At 35.9% G+C, this 10,437-nt stretch overlaps 1 protein-coding gene across 1 annotated transcript; it reads right to left on the bottom strand.

The window, feature by feature from the left end:
- Window positions 1-271: 271 nt before the first annotated feature.
- Window positions 272-1,697, bottom strand: LOC130621417 (uncharacterized). The gene is made up of 4 exons (XM_057436699.1): window positions 1,412-1,697; window positions 530-1,324; window positions 344-438; window positions 272-292 (listed from the first exon to the last, which is right to left on the bottom strand). The coding sequence occupies exons 1-4, from the start codon at window positions 1,695-1,697 to the stop codon at window positions 272-274; spliced, it is 1,197 nt and encodes a 398-aa protein (XP_057292682.1).
- Between the last annotated feature and the right edge of the window lie 8,740 nt (window positions 1,698-10,437).

The following is a 10,437-nucleotide window of genomic DNA, read 5'->3' as shown; positions in this document are numbered from 1 at the left end:
AAAACTCTCATCTAGTTTCGTTTCAGCAAATACAAAATAATCAGGTGAAAATTTTGTCAGAATTTCTCTTGCATCAATTATTTTGTTTCTGAGACTATTAATGTTTAAATAGCCTAAAAGAGGATTGGAAGGGTACTTAATTCGTAATTTATGTATTTCATCTAAAGAACTTTGGTGAGAATTATGTGTCGGATTTTGATCATTTCTATATTGACTCCCAACACATTCATCAGGAATATTAGATTTATTATCATCGCAAACTAGTCCAAGCCTATTGAATACCCCTGCTGATCTAAAAAATTATTTATAAAAGCTATAAAATTTCGTGCTAACATTATCTTACCATTCTCTCGTAAATGTATGCCATCTTTCCATAGGTGTTCTTCTCTGATATTGTTGTGTCTGATGTAGCCATAACCGTGTAGATCGGATCCTTCTCTTAATAGTTTGTTAATACTGTTTATTCTATCAGAGTCGACACGTCTGCTCGTAACCAAGGCAGAGATAAAAACTTTTTCTACTCCGTTACGCACACATTTTTTTCCGATGTCCAGGATTTGTTCGGCAATTTTGTTATCTGACGCTGCATTTAGATGACTTGATAAAAGATTGTTGATTCCTACATGGATAACGACAATATCAGGTTTTTCTTGTTCCAGTGTTGGTTGTACGTAATAATTTAAGTTTTCGACACTTGCTCCTGGGAATATCTTAAATCTCACATTTCCATTTTTTATTTGCTCATTAAATTCTTTCACTCGAATACCTTTTGGTATACTATCGGTCATTATCCGTATCTTCTTAGAATGGTGTACATTTTGATGCTCAAGATTCGTAGCTAATTGATCTCTTTCGGGAAACGGATTGATAACAGGGTTGGGTCTTCGTCTGTGTGTTACATTATTTTTAAAGATATTTGACGAACGAATATGGTTGTTAACATCTACGTGGTGCGTATTTTGACTCTCCTTCGTAAAATTACAATCTTGATCACCCCAACTTTGTTGATTAGAATCGTCATTAACTTCAACTCTTAGGTCGTTAAATCTGTTATGATGTAATTCTTCATTTCTATTAACTTTATTTGTAGAAAACCTTGAGGGACCTTTGATTACGTTGTTCCATTGATTATGCTGTTTAATCGGTTCCACATGTTTACACGTTTCAACTGAATGATCACGTTGATTACTGTTTAAAATTTCGCTAACCAATTTTTTGTAATCCTTTATTTCTTCTTTAAGGAAATCTATTTCACTCCTCAGTTGTTTAATTAATATATTTGACGAGTTGTCCCCGATCTTGCTCAGTTTATACGAAATAAATTCTTTTAAATCGCAAACCTGTGTTGTCAAACTTTTAAATTTAATAAACTGGCCAAAATTTTTAACTTCTTCCTCGTACAGATATCCACTTTTATCTTCGATTAAATCGTCAACAACATCTTTCTTTTCCTCTGAAAAAGATTCGTCTGTGCTATTTTCTTTCTCCTCTTCTACTTGTTTCACAAATAAATAACTTTCTGTACCATTTCTCTCCGTTTTGTTTAATATATTCTGTTGACATAAATCTTTTAGCGTTTGCTCAATAATTTCAGGATGCAAGTCTTTTGTGTTAGTTACTATGCTGTCATAGTCAGCTTTCTTTTTCCTTCTATGTATTTCTTTAACAGAATTTAAAACAATATTTTCAACCTCCATTTGTCAACAGTTAAACAACAAGTTGGTACGAATATGTGACGCAACCGTTGTAACTGAAACGGACTGATACCGTTAGAAAGTCATTGAAATGTACTTTTTGAAACTGTCTCTATTTCTTCAGCGTGCGATAACAGCTAGGATTGGTCCTACAGTAAAAAATGACTTATTTATCTGTATTTTTAAATGAAGCGCTACCACGGCGCCCAGTTTAACCGCTGAGTTCCGGCAATCATGCCAATTTAAGAAGAATGTTATTTCATGGAGTCCAATTGTCTCATTCATCACACTTGTAAGGTCGCACTCCAAAATCAGTTCAATTAAGTCCCACAGTCAATCGTTTCACTGTTAAAAGCGATGCAACCTAGTAGTATCAGAAAAATATCGCTAAATACATGTTGGTACAAAAACGTGACCCAACTGTTATAACTCAAACGGGCTGACACTGTTAGAAAGTCAATGATAATTAGTTTTTGAAACTGTCTCTATTTCTTCAGCGTGCGATAACAGCTAGGATTGGTCCTACAGTATAAAATGACTTACATATCTACATTTTTAAATAAAGCGCTACCACAGCGCCCAGTTTAATCGCTGAGTTCCGGCAATCATGCCAATTTAAGAAGAATGTTATTTCATGGAGTTAAATTGTCTCATTCATCACATTTGTAAGCTCACCGTCCAAAATTAGTTCAAAAAAGTCCCACAGTCAATGGTTTCACTGTTTAAGGCGAGGCAACCTAGTAATATCAGAAAAATATCGATAAATATATATTGGTACGAATATGTGACGCAACCGTTGTAACTGAAACGGACTGATACCGTTAGAAAGTCAATGAAATGTAGTTTTTGAAACTGTCTCTATTTCTTCAGCGTGCGATAACAGCTAGGATTGGTCCTACAGTATAAAATGACTTACATATCTGCATTTTTAAATGAAGCGCTACAACAGCGCCTAGTGTAATCGCTGAGTTCTAGCAATCATGTCAAATTCAGAACATTGTTATTTTTTGGAGTCCAATTGTCTCAATTATCACACTTATAAAGTTAAAGTCCAAAATCAGTTCAATTAAGTCCCACAGTCAATCGTTTCACTGTTTAAGGCGAGGCAACCTAGTAATATCAGAAAAATATCGATAAATATATGTTGGTACGAATATGTGACGCAACCGTTGTAACTGAAACGGACTGATACCGTTAGAAAGTCAATAAAATGTAGTTTTTGAAACTGTCTCAATTTCTTCAGCGTGCGAGAACGGGTAGGATTGGACCCACAGTAAAAAGTGACTTATTTATCTACATTATTAAATGAAGCGGTACCACAGCGCCCAGTGTAATCGCTGAGTTCCGTCAATCATGCCAATTTAAGAAGAATGTTAATTCATGGAGTCCAATTGTCTCATTCATCACATTTGTAAGGTCACAGTCCAAAATCAGTTCAATTAAATCCCACAGTCAATCGTTTCACTGTTAAAAGCGATACAACCTAGTCATATCAGAAAAATATCGCTAAACACATGTTGGTACGAATATGTCACGCAACCGTTGTAACAGAAACGGACTGATACCGTTAGAAAGTCAATGAAATGTAGTTTTTGAAACTGTCTCAATTTCTTCAGCTAAGATTGGTCCCACAGTAAAAGGTGACTTATTTATCTACATTATTAAATGAAGCGGTACCACAGCGCCCAGTGTAATCGCTGAGTTCCGTCAATCATGCTAATTTAAGAAGAATGTTATTTCATGGAGTCCAATTGTTTCAATTATCACATTTATAAAGTTAAAATCCAAAATCAGTTCAAGTAAGTCCTACAGTCAATCGTTTCACTGTTAAAAGCGATGCAACCTAGTAATATCAGGAAAATATCGCTAAATACCATGTTGGTACGAATATTTGACGCAACTGTTGTAACTGAAACGGACTGACACCGTTAGAAAGTCAATGAAATGTAGTTTTTGAAACTGTCTCAATTTCTTCAGCGTGCGATAACGGCTAGGATAGGTCCTACAGTAAAAAATGAGTTATTTATCTACATTTTTAAATAAAGCGCTACCACAGCGCCCAGTTTAATCGCTGTGTTTCGGCAATCATGCCAATTTAAGAAGAATGTTATTTCATGGAGTCCAATTGTCTCATTCATCACATTTGTAAGGTCACAGTCCAAAATCAGTTCAATTAAGTCCCACAGTCAATCGTTTCACTGTTTAAGGCGAGGCAACCTAGTAATATCAGAAAAATATCGATAAATATATGTTGGTACGAATATGTGACGCAACCGTTGTAACTGAAACGGACTGATACCGTTAGAAAGTCATTGAAATGTACTTTTTGAAACTGTCTCTATTTCTTCAGCGTGCGATAACAGCTAGGATTGGTCCTACAGTAAAAAATGACTTATTTATCTGCATTTTTAAATGAAGCGCTACCACAGCGCCCAGTGTAATCGCTGAGTTCTAGCAATCATGTCAAATTCAGAACATTTTTATTTCTTGGAGTCCAATTGTCACAATTATCACACTTATAAAGTTAAATTTCAAAATCAGTTCAATTAAGTCCCACAGTCAATCGTTTCACTGTTTAAGGCGATGCAACCTAGTAATATCAGAAAAATATCGAAAAATATATGTTGGTATGAATATGTGACGCAACCGTTGTAACTGAAACGGACTGATACCGTTAGAAAGTCAATGAGATGTAGTTTTTGAAACTGTCTCATATTCTTCAGCGTGCGATAACGGGTAGGATTGGACCCTCAGTAAAAAGTGACTTATTTATCTACATTATTAAATGAAGCGGTACCACAGCGCCCAGTGTAATCCCTGAGTTCCGTCAATCATGCCAATTTAAGAAGAATGTTAATTCATGGAGTCCAATTGTCTCATTCATCACATTTGTAAGCTCACAGTCCAAAATCAGTTCAAATAAGTCCCACAGTCAATCGTTTCACTTTTTAGGCGATACAACCTAGTAATATCAGAAAAATATCGCTAAACACATGTTGGTACAAATATGTGACGCAATCGTTGTAACAGAAACGGACTGATACCGTTAGAAAGTCAATGAAATGTAGTTTTTGAAACTGTCTGAATTTCTTCAGCGTGCAATAACGGCTAGGATTGGTCCCACAGTAAAAAATGACTAATATATCTACACTTTTAAATGAAGCGCTGCCACAGCGCCCAGTGAAATCACTGAGTACCGGCAATCATGCCAATTTAAGAAGAATGTTTTTGCATGGAGTCCAATTGTTTCAATTATAATTTTTAAAAAGTTAAAGACCAAAATCAGTTCAAGTAAGTCCTGCAGTCAATCGTTTCACTGTTAAAAGCGATGCAACCTAGTAATATCAGAAAAACATCGCTAAATACATGTTGGTACGAATATGTGACGCAACCGTAGTAACAGAAACGGTCTGATACCGATAGAAAGTCAATGAAATGTAGTTTTTGAAACTGTCTATATTTCTTCAGCGTGCGATAACGGCTAGGATTGGTCCCACAGTAAAAAATGACTTATATATCTACATTTTTAAATAGAGCGCTACCACAGCGCCCAGTGTAATCGCTCAGTTCCGCCAATCATGCCAATTTAAGAAGAATGTTATTGCATGGAGTCCAATTGTCCCAATTATCATATCTATAAAGTTAAAGTCCAGAATCAGTTCAAAGTAATTCCCACAGTCAATCGTTTCAGTGTTAAAAACGATGCAACCTAGTAATATTAGAAAAATATCTTTAAATACATGTTGGTACGAATATGTGACGCAAACGTAGTGACAGAAACGGACTGATACGGTTAAAAAGTCAATGAAATGTAGTTTTTGAAACTGTTTCTATTTCTTCAGCGTGCGATAACGGCTAGGATTGGTCCTACAGTAAAAAATGAGTTATTTATCTACATTTTTAAATGAAGCGCTACCACAGCGCCCAGTTTAATCGCTGAGTTCCGGTAATCATGCCAATTTAAAAAGAATGTTATTTCATGGAGTCCAATTGTCTCATTCATCACATTTGTAAGCTCACAGTCCAAAATCAGTTCAAATAAGTCCCACAGTCAATCGTTTCACTTTTTAAGGCGAGGCAACCTAGTAATATCAGAAAAATATCGATAAATATTTGTTGGTACGAATATGTGACGCAACCGTTGTAACTGAAACGGACTGATACCGTTAGAAAGTCAATGAAATGTAGTTTTTGAAACTGTCTCTATTTCTTCAGCGTGCGATAACAGCTAGGATTGGTCCTACAGTAAAAAATGACTTATTTATCTGCATTTTTAAATGAAGCGCTACCACAGCGCCCAGTTTAATCGCTGAGTTCCGGTAATCATGCCAATTTAAGAAGAATGATATTTCATGGAGTCCAATTGTCTCATTCATCACATTTGTAAGCTCACAGTCCAAAATCAGTTCAAATAAGTCCCACAGTCAATCGTTTCACTTTTTAGGCGAGGCAACCTAGTAATATCAGTAAAATATCGATAAATATATGTTGGTACGAATATGTGACGCAACCGTTGTAACTGAAACGGACTGATACCGTTAGAAAGTCAATGAAATGTAGTTTTTAAAACTGTCTCTATTTCTTCAGCGTGCGATAACAGCTAGGAGTGGTCCTACAGTAGAAAATGACTTATTTATCAGCATTTTTAAATGAAGCGCTATCACAGCGCCCAGTGTAATCGCTGAGTTCTAGCAATCATGTCAAATTCAGAACGTTGTTATTTCTTGGAGTTCAATTGTCTTAAATATCACACTTATAAAGTTAACGTCCAAAATCAGTTCAATTAAGTCCCACAGTCAATCGTTTCACTGTTAAAAGCGATACAACCTAGTAATATCAGAAAAATATCGCTAAATACATGTTGGTACGAATATGTGACGCAACCGTTGTAACTGAAACGGACTGATACCGTTAGAAAGTCAATAAAATGTATTTTTTGAAACTGTCTCTATTTCTTCAGCGTGCGATAACAGCTAGGATTGGTCCTACAGTAAAAAATGACTTATTTATCTGCATCTTTAAATGAAGCGCTACCACAGCGCCCAGTGTAATCGCTGAGTTCTAGCAATCATGTCAAATTCAGAACATTGTTATTTCTTGGAGTTCAATTGTCTTAATAATCACACTTATAAAGTTAAAGTCCAAAATCAGTTCAATTAAGTCCCACAGTCAATCGTTTCACTGTTAAAAGCGATGCAACCTACTTGTATCCGAAAAATGTCGCAAAATACATGTTGGTACAAATATGTGAACCAACCATTGCAACTCAAACGGACTGACACCGTTAGAAAGGAAATGAAATGTAGTTTTTGAAACTGTCTCTATTTCTTCAGCGTGCGATAACAGCTAGGATCGGTCCTACAGTAAAAAATGACTTATTTATCTGCATTTTTAAATGAAGCGCTACCACAGAGCCCAGTGTAATCGCTGAGTTCTAGCAATCATGTCAAATTCAGAACATTGTTATATCTTGGAGTTCAATTGTCTCAATTATCACACTTATAAAGTTAAAGTCCAAAATCAGTTCAATTAAGTCCCTCAGTCAATCGTTTCACTGTTAAAAGCGATACAACCTAGTAATATCAGAAAAATATGGCTAAATACATGTTGGTACGAATATGTGTCGCAACCGTTGTAACTGAAACGGACTGATACCGTTAGAAAGTCAATGAAATGTAGTTTTTGAAACTGTCTCTATTTCTTCAGCGTGCGATAACAGCTAGGATTGGTCCTACAGGAAAAATGACTTTTTTATCTGCACTTTTAAATGAAGCGCTACCACAGCGCCCAGTGTAATCGCCGAGTTCTAGCAATCATGTCAAATTCAGAACGTTGTTATTTCTTGGAGTTCAATTGTCTTAATTATCACACTTATAAAGTTAAAGTCCAAAATCCATTCAATTAAGTCCCACAGTCAATCGTTTCACTGTTAAAAGCGATACAACCTAGTAATATCAGAAAACTATCGCTAAGCACATGTTGGTACGAAAATGTGACCCAAGCGTTCTAATTGAAACGGACTGATACCGTTAGAAAATCAATCAAATGTAGTGTTCGAAAATGTCTCAACTTCTTCCGCGTGCCATAAGGGCTAGGATTGGTGCCACAGTAAAAAAGGACTTATATAACTACATTTTTAAATGAAGCGCTACCACAGCGCCCAGTTTAAACGCTGAGTTACGGCAATCATGCCAATTTAAGAAGAATGTTATTTCATGGAGTCCAATTGTCTCATTCATCACATTTGCAAGGTCACAGTCCAAAATCAGTTCAAATAAGTCCCACAGTCAATCGCTTCACTTTTTAAGGCGAGGCAACCTAGTAATATCAGAAAAATATCGATAAATATATGTTGGTACGAATATGTGACGCAACCGTTGTAACTGAAACGGACTGATACAGTTAGAAAGTCAATGAAATGTGGTTTTTGAAACTGTCTCTATTTTTTCAGCGTGCGATAACAGCTAGGATTGGTCCTACAGTAAAAAATGACATATTTATCTGCATTTTTAAATGAAGCGTACAACAGCGCCCAGTGTAATCGCTGAGTTCTAGCAAACATGTCAAATTCAGAACATTGTTATTTCTTTGAGACCAATTGTCTCAATTATCACGCTTATAAAGTTAAAGTCCGAAATCAGTTCAATTAAGTCCCACAGTCAATCGTTTTACTGTTAAAAGCGATACAACCTAGTAATATCAGAAAAATATCGCTAAATACATGTTGGTACGAATATGTGACGCAACCGTTGTAACTTAAACGGACTGATACCGTTAGAAAGTCAATGAAATGTAGTTTTTAAAACTGTCTCTATTTCTTCAACGTGCGATAACAGCTAGGATTGGTCCTACAGTAAAAAATGTCTTATTTATCTGCATTTTTAAATGAAGCGCTACCACAGCGCCCAATGTAATCGCTGAGTTCTAGCAATCATGTCAAATTCAGAACATTGTTATTTCTTGGAGTTCAATTGTCTTAATTATCACACTTAAAAAGTTAAAGTCCAAAATCAGTTCAATTATGTCCCACAGTCAATCGTTTCACTGTTAAAAACGATACAACCTAGTAATATTAGAAAACTATCGCTAAACACATGTTGGTACGAATATGTGACGCAACCGTTGTAACAGAAACAGAGTGATACCGTTAGAAAGTCAATGAAATGAAGTTTTTGAAACTGTCACTATTTCTTCAGCGTGGGATAACGGCTAAGATTGGTCCCACAGTAAAAAATGACTAATATATCTACACCTTTAAATGAAGCGCTACCACAGCGCCCAGTGTAATCGCTGAGTACCGCCAATCATGCCAATTTAAGGAGAATGTTATTTCATGGAGTGCAAATATCTCAGTCATCACATTTGTTAGTTCACAGTCCAAAATGAGTTCAATTAAGTCCCACAGTCTATTGTTTCACTGTTAAAAGCGATGCAACCTAGTAATATCAGAAAAATGTCGCTAAGTACATGTTGGTACGAAAATGTGACCCAAGCGTTCTAATTGAAACGGACTGATACCGCTAGAAAATCAATCAAATGTAGTTTTCGAAAATGTCTCAACTTCTTCGGCGTGCCATAACGGCTAGGATTGGTCCCACAGTAAAAAATGACTTACATATCTACATTTTCAAATGAAGCGCTACCACAGCGCCCAGTGTAATCGCTGAGTTCTAGCAATCATGTCAAATTCAAAATAATTTTATTTCTTGAAGTTCAATTCTCTCAATTATTGCATTTATAAAGTTAAAGTCCAAAATCAGTTCAATTAACTCCCACATTCAATCGTTTCACTGTTAAAAGCGATGCAATCTAGTAATATCAGAAAAATATCGCTAAATACATGTTGGTACAAATATGTGACGCAACCGTTGTAACAGAAACGGACTGATACCGTTAGAAAGTCAATGAAATGAAGTTTTTGAAACTGTCTCTATTTCTTTAGCGTGGGATAACGGCTAAGATTGGTCCCACAGTAAAAAATGACTAATATATCTACACCTTTAAATGAAGCGCTACCACAGGGCCCAGTGTAATCGCGGAGTACCGGCAATCATGCCAATTTAAGGAGAATGTTATTTCATGGAGTGCAATTGTCTCATTCATCACATTTGTTAGGTCACAGTCCAAAATGAGTTCAATTAAGTCCCACAGTCAATTGTTTCACTGTTAAAAGCGATGCAACCTAGTAATATCAGAAAAATGTCGCTAAATACATGTTGGTACGAAAATGTGACCCAAGCGTTCTAATTGAAACGGACTGATACCGTTAGAAAATCAATCAAATATAGTTTTCGAAAATGTCTCAACTTCTTCGGCGTGCCATAACGGCTAGGATTGGTCCCACAGTAAAAAATGACTTATATATCTACATTTTTAAATGAAGCGCTACCACAGCGCCCAGTTTAAACGCTGAGTTCCGGCAATCATGCCAATTTAAGAAGAATGTTATTTCATGGAGTCCAATTGTCTCATTCATCACATTTGTAAAGTCACAGTCCAAAATCAGTTCAAATAAGTCCCACAGTCAATCGTTTCACTTTTTAAGGCGAGGCAACCTAGTAATATCAGAAAAATATCGATAAATATATGTTGGTACGAATATGTGACGCAACCGTTGTAACTAAAACGGACTGATACCGTTAGAAAGTCAATGAAATGTAGTTTTTGAAACTGCCTCTATTTCTTCAGCGTGCGATAACAGCTAGGATTGGTCCTACAGTAAAAAATGACTTATTTATCTGCA

This window comes from Hydractinia symbiolongicarpus, chromosome 12, assembly GCF_029227915.1.
Source record: "Hydractinia symbiolongicarpus strain clone_291-10 chromosome 12, HSymV2.1, whole genome shotgun sequence".
Taxonomy (NCBI): domain Eukaryota; kingdom Metazoa; phylum Cnidaria; class Hydrozoa; order Anthoathecata; family Hydractiniidae; genus Hydractinia; species Hydractinia symbiolongicarpus.
This window is presented reverse-complemented; position numbering and strand designations above follow the sequence as displayed.

Coding starts and splice junctions, on each gene's coding strand:
- LOC130621417 (XM_057436699.1), bottom strand. CDS start 1,697: ATGGAGGTTGAAAATATTGTTTTAAATTCTGTTAAAGAAATACATAGA. Junction 439..529: donor CATCGGAAAAAAATGTGTGC/GTAACGGAGTAG, acceptor CAAACTATTAAG/AGAAGGATCCGATCTACACG. Junction 293..343: donor CATACATTTACGAGAGAATG/GTAAGATAATGT, acceptor ATAATTTTTTAG/ATCAGCAGGGGTATTCAATA.